Here is a 17,390-nt window from a genome sequence, read left to right as displayed (position 1 = left end):
CTAAGCTGAAGGAAATAATCCATTATTTATCGGCTTTAATATATCGACCAAATTTTCTTATCAGGCCGATAACGATAACATTGAAAATAAACATATCTACCGATATGGTGACCGATAAATCGTGCATCCCTATAAATAATGTTAACTAACTGTACACTATATACACAGTAATATATATATATATATACAGTATATATATATATATTAGTGCTGTCCAACGATGAAAATATTTAATCATGATTAATCCCATTAATGTCATAGTTAACTCGCGATTAATCGCAAGTAATCGCACATTTTTATCTACTCTAAATGTCTCTTGATTTCTTTTTGTCCCATTTTTTTTTCTCATTTTAATGCTCTTATCAACATGGAAAAGTGGTTTGGCTTGCTTTGTGCAAATGTTTTTTATTGAAAACAACATTGGCATATACTGTTCAATTTCACTCTAACATTCTCACTTGGAGCAAATAATCTCTCAATGTAACACTGTCCATCAATAAAAGGGTGAAAGAAATACTGACGAGGTCCTGATATTGACGAGGGAGCGGAAGAAATTCGCATCAGCTGTGTGTGTGTGTGTGTGTGTGTGTGTGTTTGGCCATCAAGTGCTATTTCAGACTGGACGTGCTGCAATGATGATAGCTCAGTTCACAACGACAAAACACACATATCACTTTGGTCTTGTCAATGGAGCCATTTGGCAACTTTTTAAAAGTAAACTTTCCATTCAGAATCTTATTGGCATCCATTTCGGCGTCTCGTGCTCGTCATCCACTCAAAAACGTAACGTTAACCTACTATTTGGCCGGCTCGCAAACCTAAACAAGTGTGTGCGGCGTGCCTGTTGTTTTGTTTCCGGTCTAGCTAGATCCGCTTGCGCTTTGGTCGACGAAGCAATAAAACATCATCCCGCGGTGCAAGCCATTGAAATGAATGGGTTTCATAGCGCAGCACTGCACATACCGCGTCCTGTTGCAAAAGCATGTGAAAAAAACTACAAAGTTTGCTAGGCCAAAAAGACCGTTAATCGCGCGATAAAAAAATTGACGCCATTAAAATGGGTTTGCGTTAATGCCGTTAATAACACGTGTAACTGACAGCCCTAATATATATATATATATATATATATATATATATATATATATATATATACACTCACCGGCCACTTTATTAGGTACACCTGTCCAACTGCTCGTTAACACTTAATTTCTAAGCAGCCAATCACATGGCGGCAACTCAGTGCATTTAGGCATGTAGACATGGTCAAGAAAATCTCCTGCAGTTCAAACCGAGCATCAGTATGGGGAAGAAAGTTGATTTGAGTGACTTTGAACGTGGCATGATTGTTGGTGCCAGAAGGGCTGGTCTGAGTATTTCAGAAACTGCTAATCTACTGGGATTTTCACGCACAACCATCTCTAGGGTTTACAGAGAATGGTCCGAAAAAGAAAAAACATCCAGTGAGCGGCAGTTCTGTGGGCGGAAATGCCTTGTTGATGCCAGAGGTCAGAGGAGAATGGCCAGACTGGTTCGAGCTGATAGAAGGGCAACAGTGACTGAAATAACCACTCGTTACAACCGAGGTATGCAGCAAAGCATTTGTGAAGCCACAACACGCACAACCTTGAGGCGGATGGGCTACAACAGCAGAAGACTCCACCGGGTACCACTCATCTCCACTACAAATAGGAAAAAGAGGCTACAATTTGCAAGAGCTCACCAAAATTGAACAGTTGAAGACTGGAAAAATGTTGCCTGGTCCGATGAGTCTCGATTTCTGTTGAGACATTCAGATGTTAGAGTCAGAATTTGGCGTAAACCGAATGAGAACATGGAACCATCATGCCTTGTTACCACTGTGCAGGCTGGTGGTGGTGGTGTAATGGTGTGGGGGATGTTTTCCTGGCACACTTTAGGCCCCTTAGTGCCAATTGGGCATCGTTTAAATGCCACGGCCTACCTGAGCATTGTTTCTGACCATGTCCATCCCTTTATGGCCACCATGTACCCATCCTCTGATGGCTACTTCCAACATGGCACAAAGCTCTAATCATTTCAAATTGGTTTCTTGAACATGACAATGAGTTCACTGTACTAAAATGGCCTCCACAGTCACCAGATCTCAACGCAATAGAGCATCTTTGGGATGTGGTGGAACGGGAGATTCGCATCATGGATGTGCAGCCGACAAATCTGCGGCAACTGTGTGATGCCATCATGTCAATATGGACCAAACTCCCTGAGGAATGCTTCCAGCACCTTGTTGAATCTATGCCACGAAGAATTGAGGCAGTTCTGAAGGCAAAAGGGGGTCCAACCCGTTACTAGCATGGGGTACCTAATAAAGTGGCCGGTGAGTGTATATAGTAATGTATATAGTAATGAGAGTAAGGTATATGTATATAGTAATATTATTGTAATGTATATTTTGCCTGGCCGTAGATCAGAGCCAACGCTGCTGTGTGAGTGGCAATCAGTTATTTGCATTTAACCTTTGACCTAATGATTATCTCCCACAGTACAGTAAAGTACAGTACCGCTGGAAGCAGTGGAGTTAAAAACACTATGGAAGTATTCTGGGAAATGGAAATCTGATTGTTAACGTCAAGTGGTATGTCTAAACATGTCTTTGGAAAGAGGCATTGCACTTAGAATCATTTAAAATACAGAAAATACATACAAATGGAGTTTACAACTTTATGGTGTAGTGTTATGCCATGCTGTCTGGAATGATTAAAAATAATTTTAGCATATGAATAAATATGCTGTTGATTATTGCTGCTGCTACAGAACAAGTATGGACTTGCCTCTGCTAACAGATACACAGACATGCTGCTGTAAGCATGTAAGATATGCTGCTGCTGCATAAATAGACATGCATAAAACCCACAGCAGATCTAGGCAGGTGGAGCTGGGGGAGGTGGAGGGTTTCAGTGGAACTAAAGGACTAGCCTACAGCAAACACTGAACTAGACTATTTAAATGTTGAGCAAGCAATCTCATTGGCTGGAGGATCAGCATGTGTCATGCGGTAATGATGTTCTTGCAGATTGCATGTAAAGGACCGATCAGCCTGCGCCCTCTAGAGTTGCATGACTCTATTTCAACTTTCAAGAACTCTATTTATGGCCAGAATATTGTTCAGAAATGTACTTTTTGTATTTTACAAAAGACTCATACGAGTTTGAAATAAATGTTTTGTTGAACTATCCCTTTAAGGAATGTTTCCAGCTGTTTGTTGAATGAACATGGAGAAAACAGAAATGAAAAATGGCTGATTTGATGTCCTAATTGCCACTTACTGCATTATTCGTGACAGAACCTTTTATAATATCAGACTGGAAAAGGAAAAGATAATAAATACCTCATTAATATCAAATGAATACCTCAACAGGGTGTCAAAGAGCCTGAATATGTTTAGTCAACATTTTTCAAGCTATCCGTCAGTGCCCAATACCCCAGTGATTAAAGCAGCCCAGTTCTGACAGTCTGGACCAGGATTTAAAAAGAAACTCATTATATAAACAATTCAGTTTTGCAGCCAAAATCTGTCTATTCTTTGTGGAAATCTCTCATCTCTTACTTCTGAACATGGACCGCACTTGGCACTGAAAACAAAGCTTTGTGTCTATGCTGTAAACAACGAATTAAGCGAAATGTTAATCACCACCAACTCTCACTGATGACATCAACCTGCATTCTAATTCTAACAGTATCTCATACACTCAAAAAAAGGGAGTGTTTAAGGGGGAAGACCTGTTATTCACACACAGCTGTCAGAGTCAAGCAGCGCCCAGCTCTAACAAGACAAACTCAAAGATTTGTGGCCAGAAATCAATTACTTTAGCGAGAGTGAGAGAGAGGAAGGTGGTAAAGTTTGAGCCCTGCTATTGAGGAAATGTGTGCGTGACAGATGTTTTGTGTGTTTGTTCTCACATGATTAAAGCAGTATATGCAACTACACACTTTCAATTAGTCTTAAAGTTCTGAAACTGGTCAAATTATGACATATTTCACTATTTAACCTTTAAACAGTTACAATTTGTCTTTGAATTGTGATTGTTTACTGCAGCTATCTGTCTTCCAAACTTGCAAATCTCACATATATTTCACTCACTGTTCTAAATGATAAACACTAGTGTTCAAATGTTTTGTGGTTGGCAAGTCTTGTTTTCTTACACCTACCAAGATTGTATTTATTTGATCAATAACACTGTAAATATTTTGAAATATTATTACAAATTAAACTGCTAATTTCTATTTGAATGTATTTTTACATGTAATTTATGTGATTCAAAGCTGAATTTTCAGCACCATCACTCCAGTCTTCAGTGTCACGTGATCCTTCAGAAATCATTCTAATAGGCTGATTTGCCGCTTAAGAAAGATTTATTATCATCAATGTTGAAAATAGTTGTGCTGCTTAATATTTTTGTTGAAACAGATTTTTTGAATCTTTTGTAACATTATAAATGTCTTTACCGTCACTTTTGATCAACTTAATGCATCCATGCTGAGTAAAATTATTAATCATACTCACCCCAAACTTTTAAATGGTAGTGTACATGATCTATAAAAACCCTAGCAACCGCATAGCAACCCACAACATCCTAGCATTGTGGCTGTGCTTTTTAATTTCCTTATTATTAATGTCTTGTTTACTTTACAGCCCATAAAGGACGCAAAATAGAGCAGCATCACAGTGTCTAGGCACTATTTTACCGTTATTTTCTTTCTTAAATGATTCAACGACGATGTAACTTTCTTATTTGCATGTCATGAAATTAATTTAACTTGGCTTTACATTGAGTGAAAATGTATGTGTGCTATTAAACATGATGGAACATGCAAGGCTAAAGTCTGTTGAAAACATTAGCCGTGATTATTATTCAGGCTTTTCTCGGCTTTGAAGAGTCTCGGAGAACCACAGCTGAAAGCCGCCACAGCTGCCAAAGGCACCGCGAGCGAAAAAAAACTATTTTTATATAACTTGCGCCCGGGCCAACTGTATTTGTGGTTGGAGGAAATTTCTCCTCGCTTGAGTCATTGAGATCACTTGCTCTCGGTTGTTTGCCCCTTTGTGCTCTTTGATCCGCCTTTTCTTGCCTTCGCTCTATCTGTCCCTCCTCTATTCCCTCCAAGCACTTGTAAGACGGATGTAAAGCTGTCTTCCCTGACCCGCACTAACACCGCAATCAGGACCAGATCCAAACACGGTCTCCGTAGGCCTCGCTGCCCGGCCGTAGTTCAGAGCTAACGCTGCTGTGTGAGCGGAAACAGTTGGTCTGGGGCGATTTGCCTTTCACCTTTGACCTATAGTTGGTTCTCAGTGGACTCTCTTTCTACGCTTGCCAAGAGAGACTGCACACACTTTTGTTTGTTTGCTTGGCTTTCGACTAAATAATTGTCTCCCACAGTACAGTACAGTAGCGCTGGAGGCAGTGGAGTTAAAAACACAAAGTATACTGGGAAACGGATAGAAACCTGATCGTTAACGTCAAGTTGTATGTCTCAACATGTCTTTGGAAAGATGCACTGCACTTAGAATCATTTAAAATGCAGAAAATACATACACATGGAGTTTCCAACTTTATGGTGTAGTGTTATGCCATGCTGTCTGGAGTGATTAAAAATAGCCAGTCGATTTAACAGAAGTGTTTGTCATCGGCCTTTCGCAGCTTGTGTAGTTTGAGTGATTCATCCTTCACACTTCTATTAAACTACAGAATTCCATATTTATATTAAGACAGATTTTTTGGGTTTGCCTTTATCAGGTGACTAAAATAAAACCTTTTTTATTATACTGTATAGTATTTATTGTTTGTTTATATATGTATTATTTATTGTCTGTCTGTATGTTTTATTAGCCTAATATATCTTTTTTTTAACCTTTTATTTTATCTATCTATCCTGTTGAAAAGGTCAATAAGACAGTGCATTTCAGAATTCTAAGACATCCAAAGTAGTTTTCTTTTCTCTTTCTCTCTCTCTCTCTCAGTCTGAAGTACTTTGCAACAAACCCCTCTTGATTTCCACCATCGTTTCTGCCAGGATGTAATTGTTCTTAATTTCCAAAACCCTTCAGCTCAGATTTAGCTTCCATTTTTTCAAGAGTGTCTATTTCTTCCATGTGTGGCCCAGATTCCTGCAGCGGGTCTGTTCTCCTACTGTATGCAAGCGAAATGTTCCTCTTCCCAGGTTATTTCAGCAGCCCTCTCTGTTTTTCTGTGCTTTTGTTGAGGAATGCCTCTGAGACGCAGTCACCTTTGAGTAATTACCTTCTCGTGTTTCATGTTGAAAGAGCTTCTCTGTTTTACAGTTATAAAGAGCAGAGTGAACGGTGTCCTCAGTTCTTATCAAGAGGACGGCTGTTTCAGAGCCGGGGCATTTCGGATTTTTTCCCTTCATGTAGAAGTTAACCACTTAAGATGAGCACTGTATTTGGATCGATCTACAATTGTCTTTAATTAGTTCAGCTGGAACCACGTAACTCACTGACTGTGCTGTGTGTTCTGGTCTTTACTAAGACATTTGTGATTTAAGTTCGAAAATGTCTACCGTTATTTAAAAAAATATATTTTTAGAATTTTTAAAAAGTCATTATATATCAACGTATAGACATCAAAGAATAGTTTCAGCTTAGATTAAATCTGACATTTTGAGAAATGTTTAAAATGTATAAAGTCATGTCATTGGGATTTTTGCCTATCATAATGTCTGTCTATCTGTCTGTCTGTCTGACTGTCTGTCTGACTGTCTGTATGTCTGTCTATCGTTATATCTATGGTTCTACTGCCATTCTATCTGTCGTTCTATCTATCATTCTACCATCGTTCTATCCGACCTACCATCGTTCTATCTATTTGCCATTCTATCTTTTGTTCTATCTGTAGTTATATTGTTCTCTCTATCATTCTATCTATTGTTCTATCATTCTACCATTGTTCTATCTGTCTCATTCTATCTGTCTGTCTATCGTTCGTTCATTCACTCGTTCTGTCATTTTATTGTTCTATCATTCTATCTGTTGTTTTATTATTCTATCTATTGTTCACTCTGTCGTTCTAATGTTTGTTGTTGTTCTTCCATCTCTTCTGTTTGTTTTTCGACTGTAAAACAACGGGCCAGGCCTGTTTTGTTATTTTGTGGACCAACCAATTAGTCCCAAAAAAAATTAAGGCATATGCTCAAACTGAGTGTATAGAGTTTGCACGTTTAAAAAAAAAAATGCTTTGCACATACTGTACGCTAATGGTGAAATCTACACACCACACGCTGTATGCATATCCTGACGAAGCATACTTACGACATGTACTTTATACTGTAAGATTTACATTTGAAATTGGCTTCTTAAAACGACACTGGTATTTCCTTCAGAAAAATGCAAGTTTAGATATTCATTTTTTATGTTTTAATAATTGCCTTGTGCTCATTTTCTTCGTTTTTCACCCTGAAAATCTGCAGCTCTTTGGTGTGGAAATCAGAAGCATGTGTGAGGTGAAAAGTTTAGAGCAGGATGGATTTATGTAGCAATCATTAAAACACCATCTGATGAGCGAAGGATTTGCTTGTTTTTAGAGAGTCTGAATTTGTCCCGAGTCGCTGATCTGAGATCCGTTGTGCTGTGTGCTGTATGACGGGTTAGACGGGGACGAGCTGGCCCTGGATCAGTGCTTCGGGAGGAGGGGGTGAGAGGGTCAACACGAACAGGAAATCATCAGCGCTGTGGATAAATATGGCAGTGTGCCTCGGGCCCGTATTAGAGTCACACACACAAAGAGCTCTTGTGTCTAGACTGACCGCTGCATGTGGCTTGACTTTAAGTGATGAACGAGTGACTCGCAGGTTAAAAGACTGTTGGTAGAGGAGGGGTAGAATAACTTCTTTTCAAATCATTCAGCCTCCTCTCTTCCTGCTGTCATTCGGGAAATCAAATGAAATTTGTATAGACCTTAGGAAGGTTTGTTTTAACTACAATTCTAGTAGTTGTATTTCTGAATGTTTGAATTATTTTAGAATTATTATATAAGACATTGGCTGAATGTCTGCCCCAGACACAGTTCTGCCCTTTGGTTGTTTGCTCAGACAAACACAACAACATTTTGACACTATAGTGCCACATTCATTCATCCTAGAAATGGCTCACTATATATATATAAGATAGTTTGCTATTCCAATGTGACGATCCAGTATTTTCCTATACTAACTTAATGTGGATTAACAACTATCAATCCAAAAGACAATTCTGCCGAAAAGTGTGACAAAAACTGTGGCACTATCAAAACATTGTTCTGTTTGTTTGAGCATCACAAGAAAAAATGACATTGCAACATTGGTTCAACCAATGGAATACATGTGCGGTCATCTGTTTGTCAATGGTAGATGTTTAGAGAAGTTGTTTAAAAACACAATTGGCTCAATTTGCAATAGCATATTATACTCTACATTTGAAAAAGTTACACACTTCACCTGTTTCACCATATTTAGAATGGAAGAAAGTTCTTTATAATTCAGAAAGGGATGGACTAAACCCTGACAGTTTGATCTTGTATCACCCAGAAATGGTTGACTTTGTGAGTACAACTTGATAATTGTACATTAGCTTATTGTATTGCTACTTACCAAATATATTAATAAATTGGAATCAAATTTTTGAGTTTGAAAATTGTTTGAAATTATCTGGAATTAGCTGAGATATGTAGGAAATCGAGTGCTTGCTTGGTACAGTCAAATATACAGTTTGACATTCATAATACAGGAATATTCGACAGTAGAATGTCGCAATTGACCAATCAGAATTAAGGACTCCTTTTTCCAAGAGTTGATTGGATGCTGTGTTCTAAACTAGTTCCAAACTAGTCTGTGTGTTCTAAACTAAAGAGACGCTCTCATTTTCCCACGCCTCGAGGCATCTGTGCAACATCCTAACCTGAAAAACGTGTGCCATGATCCAGACATATGCAAACACTTACAGAAAGAATCATACGATTCCTCCGATGAGCAATTTAACGACTGCACTGTCTTTCCTATTCTTCATCTGGGCAGACTTCAAACTCTCTGACAGACGTTACAATTTTTCGCTTTGCATTAACAACCCTTCCATTTTAAATTAATGTAGCAGCTTTAATGTTTTGCACATTTGACATTGTATACATGGTTTATTTTCCTATATTTGCCATGTCTGCACGATGGTGGTGCTATAATAAACCTTTGTGAGTCGATCCATGATGTCATGCTCTGAATGCACAGATACTGATCTCGTGGGAGAGATCGACCCAGCGAGTCAACACCGCCAGGACCCTCAGACTTAAGACTTCATACGGCCTGCGCTGTGATTACCGTTAAGCCATTTTTATTACCGTCTTTACAGCCTCCAGGTGTTTGCTCATGAACACGATTGCGAGTCTGTCTAGAATTGGCCCTTAATAAGCCCAGCCAGTGACAGAAGCTCTTGACTCATGGCTGGTTCATTGACTGAACAAACTAACCTCTCGAGTCGGGGCTCTGCTCTCCTGATGGAAACACTCTGGGACCTGATGTAATTCGACTGAATGGGATTCGAGGGGCAAGTGAAATGGTCTTCCTGCTGAGCCACTGAAATGCTTCATTCAGTTTTTATATGAATGCATCTCCTCCAGGTTACATCCCACCAATCAGTCCCAAAAATGTTTTACATTTTTTACCACTCTTATCCTTTCTCAAAATGTATATATTTAGTCATTTTATTTTAAAAACCTAATGTTGCTTTCTGTCTATTTTTAACTTTTTCATTGTTGACCAGTGGTTTTGAATTCAGCTGGAATGATTTTGGCCCTGTTTATGGTTATAAAATATTAAGGTATCCGGTATTAAGACAAGTAGACGAGGCAGACACATTCCCGTTTACTTCTGCTGTTTTAATCCGTCTCTTTTGTCCACTTTTGACCACTTCTGTCCACTTTTGACCACTTCTGTCCTGATTTCTTCTAAAAGAGGGTCTGTGGGCGGGTAAAACTATACAGGCTTTTTCAGATCTTTCAATCTAATTGATGAAATAAGCTCACGCAATTTACATAGCAACGTGCCCGGGAAACGATGGAAAAATACACGGAGAGCATCAACTTTTCTTTTCTGCTCTGATAAGTTCGTAGACTGAGAGTAGACGGTCTTTTGTGGCTGTTCGAACGCATTCGACCACGAGCGTCTACACTACGAAAACAGTCCGGTCGAATGCGTTTTCGATTCCTTCTGGAAGTGGTTTAAAGAGGTCAAGCTCAAATGCTTTAGACCCCATTTACACCTGTATTTAGCGTCATGATCCGATCGACCAAAATTCATCTTAATACCAGGTGTAAACAGAGCCAGAGAGTAGCATTCTGGCTCCTTCAATAAAAAAAATATATATATATTATTTTGTTAATGCCCATGCAAAGGACTACTTAAAATAGAAAGGCAGCTATATTTTTTCATATATGCACAGACCTGTTTTTACTGTCTAAGAAAAAAAAGTGTGATATTATGAAAACAGCATGTTGTTTTCACAATAACATTAATGGATTTTATATTTTTACTGCACCAAAGTCAAAGCAAATTGTTAAAATATTATCTGTTTTTTTTATGTATAAACATCTATAAAAATGTGTGCAGTCAATCGATTAATTAATTAACTAATTAATAAAAAATGTTCTGTAATTATTAACCACGATTAATAAAATTTTACATTAAAGTTTTTAATACATTTTTATATTGTAATAATTTCACATTTAATCTCCAAATTAACACAGAAACAACATAAAGCCAATAGCCTATATTTTAAATATTTGTTTAAAGGGATAGTTCACTTTAAAATGAAAAGTCTGTCATCATATACTCAAGTTGTTTCAAACCTGTATGAATTTCTTTCTTCTGCTGAACACAAAGGAAGATATTTTGAAGAATGTCAGTAACCAAACAGTTAACTGGACCCATTGACTTCCATAGTAGGAAAAAAAAAATTGCGCATGAATGGTTTAAAAGCATTCACTTGAGCAAGAGTGTGATCATATATTGTAATTCTAGCGGCTAGCCAAAGGATGATGAAAAAAACGGATGCTGCTTTAATTGCGTTAAAGTGTTAAACTGGAAAAAAAGGTTCACGTGCGTTAAAGCGTTAATTTTGACACCACTATAACTTTTTTTTTTTTTTTTGATTTTATTTTGATAGTATTAATATTTTTTTATATTCCATTTATATTCCACAATAAATATCATTACATTGCAGCATGTTAAATTTGTGTATATTTAAAGTTTTAACATACTGATATGTTGTTGAAATTTGGTTTGGTTTATTAAAGATGAGTTTGAACCCAGGCCCACACACGTGAAAAGCAAAAACCACTGGACTTCTTGTTTTGTTTATCTTCTAGTAGCTTCTTGTGACTAAGTACACTTTTTTTTTTAGGCATGTTGCCCTAGACCAGATGTCATATCACCACTAGAATTTAGGGTTCTTCCATCACAGCACTATTGCAAAAGTTCTTGAAAGTATGTTTCTTTTTCCATCAAAACGTGCACAAACACATGCTTCCACTAGTACTCACACAACCTCCCACCTAAACATGCACACACAGGGGCCTTTGTTATGTCAGGAAGCCGTTGTATAAATAATAATGTTTCATTTTTTTTTTTTTTAACAACTCTTTTTATGAGGTTTAAAATCCTGTGTAAAACAGTTTGACTGGTCTTTTAAATGCAGCTTAGTTTAATGTTGTTTGTATCTCTGCAGGTATTGGTGGCATGGAGGAATTCATTCTCAAGTCGGCCACCATCTCCACATCTCCTGCCTGCCCACCCTTCACGCCAATCAACTTTGAAGCTACGCCCATCGTCAGAGTAGCAATCGAGCCCAAACATCCAAGTACGTGTTGATGAGCAAAAGCAGCCACATTCAAACACAGAACACATTCAGTACTATTTTGCATTGTGGTGCAGCAGGTAAAGCATTGCAGAAAACTATCAGATACATAAAGAAAAAAAACAACTGATAAGCAAAGAAGTACATTGACTCATCGCAATGACTCAACCGTATAAATGAACAAGCAGTTATTTTTTCCCCTGCCCTGGGGCAAGTTCTGAATGTAATAGAAACTTTTTAGGGTATATTTAGTAAGTTTCTTTTTTCAAGAGTGTGAAATGATTAAGGTCTAGAACGTAATGGTGTGTATAATTTTTTATTGTGATAATTCGCACCCTTTTGGGCTAATAATCTCGATAGATCACACACTTATTGTGAAATTAAGCATGCGCCATTTATCTTCTATAACACGTTTATTTTGTCATCATTTGTCAACACTTAGTTTCTTTCTTCAAGTGTGTGAGACGATTAAGTTACATAACGTAGTGAGCTGTGTATGTGTCTATGTATGTGTATATATTGTAGCGGAAGGAGCAAACGACAGACACAGTGGGAGTGGTGTCAGGCCTCTGAGAGGCATTTATTAACATAAATAAACATAAAATTTTCAAAAATGGTGGAAATAAAATGTTATAACAAAAGGGGGATCTGGTGTCCTCATCGTGCCAGGGAATCGTAGTGATCAGAAGGGATGGGTCCAGGTAAGGGGGCGGTGTCCAGAGGTCGCACGTGCTTCTCTCACTCTTCGGTCTGAGGCGCGAGGGCCGCTTTTCGTTAAAAAAAAAAACAATAGCGATGCAACACATGTAATGTGGCAGAGAAAAAGGAACTCTGATTTTCGTCTCGTGCACTAGAAGACTACAATGTTTGAAGAAAAAAAACAGTAGTAGCCTATGCTGTGTTCTAGGTATTGTAACATAACCAAATATACTTGTTTAATGGCGATAATAACTCCTTAGGAGCATAAGAATTGGATTACCACAAATGATCCGTGCTGAATTGGTCTGGTCTGACTCAGTTCATCATTGATTGGGAGAGAATTCAAACTTACTGGCTGTGGAAATCACAAAACGCCGTAAAACAACGCCACCAAAACCGCGTTTTTTACGCCGCCATATGGCGAGATGAACGGCGTAAAAAGCGGCGCTTTTCATGCAATGCCAAACAAACCCTAAACCAACCGCCTTGACCTGGCTGCATTATATACCTACTACAGTACATGGATCCATTCATAATTACTAAACACAGCAACATACACATGACAAGTCAAAACATTATCCTGAATGCGAGTGGAAACAACGTGAATGTACTAAATTGTGTCTAAATAAATGTACTAAATAAGTACAATGTGCGATCTGTGCGTCGAGAGCGCACATAGATGGTTTGCTTGCGCATCAATATAACGGACTTGCACATGCTTGCTGTACGACTTCTGTACGTCACCGCAATCGTCTTTACCTTGATTACAATCCTCATCCATCAAAACTTTACTAGCGAGACGCTGGTTTGCTTTATCCAGCCGAGAAACATAGTTTGCGTATCATCTGGCCATACAGTGGTAAGATGTTTTGACGTTCCGTTCAGTCTGTATTTCACACAACGTGAGGGCTCGAGCTCTTAAGAAACAATCACAGAATATGACAGAGGTTATGTTTTGAACAAACACACACTGGAATGAATAATTCATGCAAAACCTAACGTGAGTCGCTATTCTCTCTGCCATCTCTGATGTAATCAGCTTGGTTTTCTTTACATTAGCGCTTTTTTGGACTGATTGTTTGAATGAGTTTGCCTACTGAATCATTAGACTGAAAACTTTCTCAGAGTTTAGAGGCTTAAAATGCTCTGATCACAAACAGAGAAGGGAAATCGGGTTATAGAGTTAGAATAGAAATGTCCACCTTACCAGGGTTACAGGTGCTTGCGTCGTTGTAGATGCTCAGTGTTATAAAGTCCCGACTTCTACGATCATCTAACTGCATGACGTAAATTACGCTAATGACGCAAATTCTCTTGCTTCAGTAACTTATCTGCGGTATTTCCCTAAACTTATTTTACTGCATTAAGGATTTTGAGTTGATCGCATCATGCATTGCATTTTTTTGTGAATACTGCCTACAATGGTAGCTTCAATGACTTACAATAAAATAGATAGAGCATACAGATTAAATTGTCATCTCTAATGGGTCTCTAAGGTGCAAATATCCCTCAAAAAGGGGCTTTAATGGTGACTTCTCCAGGTTCACTCAGAGGTGATTCTCATTAGAAGTGTCAATGATGGCATGGAAACCCCGGCCATCTCAAAGCATCACACTCGCTCATGTGGGACGCATTAGTCACAAGCACAGCTGTAATGAGGAAGTTAAATGTTTCCCAGTTTAGCACACCAAAGAGCTGTCTGATCTTGATCACACACACAAACACAAGATCTCATTGTGAGGGAGATCACTGTCCCAGAGGGCTGTTTCAGAGTTTAGTTTCATTACCGTAACTTCAGCTGCCTTCAGGTCAGGAGAAGCCATCGCTGGTGAAAACTCACCATCTTTATTAAAAAGCTCTCATTATAGTCATAGTGTTACTGCTGTGAGTTCAACATGTTCCAATGGAATTTGCTTTGATGTCAAACAGCACTTTTATTTGAAGAGAGAATGAGAGGCTGCTTTAAAGGTCCCATGACATGAAATTTTCACTTTCTGAGGTTTTTTAACATTAATATGAGTTCCCCTAGCCTGTATATGGTCCCCCAGTGGCTAGAAATTTCAATCGGTGGAAACCGAGCTTTGGCTATCTTTCTCTGCCTTCGAGAAAATGAAAGCTCAGACGAGCTGATCTTGAATCTTATTTAAGAAAATAATCTTATTTAAATTGTGAACAAATTATATACAGAAAGCGATCAAAGAACAATCTTTCCACACAGCGCGAGTTTATCTGGACAACTCGTTATGAAATCAATGACGCACGTTACACTGCACAACACAGCTCTTACTGTATGTACATCATCGTGTTTGCATTGGTAAAAGCATTAGAGAGAGTGCAGGAACTGCGTTGCAATGATAAGATCTTCATTCTCGCGATCAACACACTGTCTGCTGCTCAATGCTCATCACGGCAACATTTTATGTGATGGGAATAGATCTAAATACTTTAAAAACTTCTCACGATTCGTTAATCTCGATAGCTGTTATAGTAAAAACATAGCTGTAGTAAAAGTATTCGAGAGAGTTTCACATGTAATACGTAGCTATTTCATATGCAAGCATGTCAGCCAATCACAGCAGTGTCCGGTTAACACTGAATCCCACAGCAGACACGCCCCTTCAAACAGCGTTCAAATCAGAGGCTAAAATCAGGCTAGGAAAAATGCCTTTTATTTCTAAATTATGACTATTTTTGATCTAAAAAACATACTAACATTATAAGGGCAACCCAGGAAACATTATAAAATAATCAAATAACCCCATGTCATGGGACCTTTAAAGGGTTCATATCATACATGTTCTATTATTTTGCCCCCACCCCCGAGGTCTGCTTCTAATGTTAGTGAAGATTTGAACCCAAAACAGTTTTATGCCCCTGCTTTATATTTTAAAATACTCTGTTTGTAAAAAAAAAAAAAAAAAAAATTGTCCACCAACATCGGCTGAGGTCAATATAGTTTACGTACATCCTTCAACAGCCTCTTGTCAAGTCAAGTCTCCTTTATTTATATAATAATAATAATTCGTTACATTTATATAGCGCTTTTCTGGGTACTCTCCTCAACCACCACCAGTGTGTAGCATCCACCTGGATGATGTGACGGCAGCCATATTGTGCCAGAACGCCCACCACACACCACCTTATTGGTGGAGAGTAGACAGTTATGAAGCCAATCAGTATAAATGGGGATGATTAGGAGGCCATGATGGACAGAGGCCAATGGGCAAATTCGGTCAGGATGCCGGGGTTAAACCCCTACTCTTTTTACGAAGGACATCCTGGGATTTTTAATGACCACAGAGAGTTAGGACCTCGATTTAACGTCTCATCCGAAGGACGGTGCTCTTTGACAGTATAGTGTCCCCATCACTATACTGGGGCGTTAGGACCCACACAGACCACAGGGTGAGCACCATATAGCGCTTTATACAGTACAGATTTCAAAGCAGCTCGTAATGAATTCATTCCTAATGAAACAAAAAGGTGTGCATGTAAACATAGCCATTGATTACAGGAAAATTATACATGCAAAAAAGAGTTAATTTCGGCTGTGCAGCAGCTCTAAAAAAAATTATGTCAAAAAAGAAATGCTCACACGTGTGTGTGTGTGTGTGTGTGTGTGTGTGTGTGTGTGTGTGTGTCTGTGTGTATGTGTGTGTGTGTTTGCAGGTGAGATGCCGAAGCTGGTGCGGGGTATGAGACTGCTGAACCAGGCCGACCCTTGTGCCGAAGTGTTGATTCAGGAGACTGGAGAGCATGTTCTGGTCACTGCAGGGGAAGTACACCTTCAACGCTGTCTGGATGACTTGAGAGAGAGGTGAAGAACCACACACACATATACACATATACACATAATATACACAATAACATAAACAGTACTTAGGCCCGTTAGTATTTTTACCAAGAAATAATGGTTTTAAGCCAGCCATTTATACCTTTTGCTGTTGTATGTTAGGGCCCTTTCACACCTACCTTGTTTGGTTCGGACTTTCGGACTTTTCAGTTTGGTCCGAATCAAAATTACAGGTGTGAAACCTCCCCCGGACCACGGTCCGGACCAAACAGATCAAATTTGGTCCGACGAAATAGGTAGTCTCGGTCCGGATCAAACTGAACAAAGGTTTGGTTCATTTCTAGTGTGAAAGCCGTTTCTGTATGGTTCGGACTTTCAGACCTATTACAGGAAGTTCCGGTGGTTCCCGCATAGCCGGAAAAAACAGAAGGTGGCAGGACAAATGAGCCGTGGTAGCACATGGGGAGAGGAGGAGACGAGGTTTTTAATTGAAGTATGCTCTGAAGACATAATAATAATAAGTCAACTTGCAGTCTTCTCCTCCTTTCCTGCCGGCGACGATAAAATGTTCGCACGACGAGGACGTTCATTTGGCGAATTTGAACTAGCCTTGTGTATAGTTGGTGCTCCAGGTAATTATGCCATAAAAATAACAATATAGTTGCAACGATATGCGTCTGTTCATACATGTTGTCAAAGTTTCCCGCCGAATTGACAACACGCTGACGTCAGACGCACGTCCATTTACAAAACCAATCAATGTCAAGATGCAGCCCACATAGATGATGACGACAGGACGCAAGTATGTCACGTAAAGTTCTTTAGTGCGCTTGCATAATTGCAGACCCAAACTTTCTGAAAGTATAAAATGTATCAAAACGTGAACTTTGGTTCGGACCTTGGTGCGGACTTTTAGGTGTGAAAACGCCCTTAGTAGGAAATATCAGTTTACTGTTTCCTACTGACACATCACAGCAAAAGATATAAATAACTGGCTTAAAACCATTTATTTTTTGGTGAAAATAC

General features: G+C 38.8%; 1 protein-coding gene across 1 annotated transcript in view; it reads left to right on the top strand.

The window, feature by feature from the left end:
- Window positions 1-17,390, top strand: part of efl1 (elongation factor like GTPase 1) — a 120,093-nt gene that overhangs the window by 68,341 nt on the left and 34,362 nt on the right. The window contains exons 16-17 of the mRNA XM_056259123.1: window positions 11,744-11,875; window positions 16,241-16,388. Coding sequence (XP_056115098.1) covers window positions 11,744-11,875; window positions 16,241-16,388 — 280 coding nt within the window. The remainder of the gene's footprint in view (window positions 1-11,743; window positions 11,876-16,240; window positions 16,389-17,390) is intronic.

This window comes from Rhinichthys klamathensis, unplaced genomic scaffold (genome assembly GCF_029890125.1).
Source record: "Rhinichthys klamathensis goyatoka isolate OS25496 unplaced genomic scaffold, OSU_Roscu_1.1 h1tg000165l_1, whole genome shotgun sequence".
Classification (NCBI taxonomy): Eukaryota; Metazoa; Chordata; class Actinopteri; order Cypriniformes; family Leuciscidae; genus Rhinichthys; species Rhinichthys klamathensis.
The sequence above is the reverse complement of the archived record's forward strand: the minus strand, read 5'-3'. Positions and strand labels throughout refer to the sequence as shown.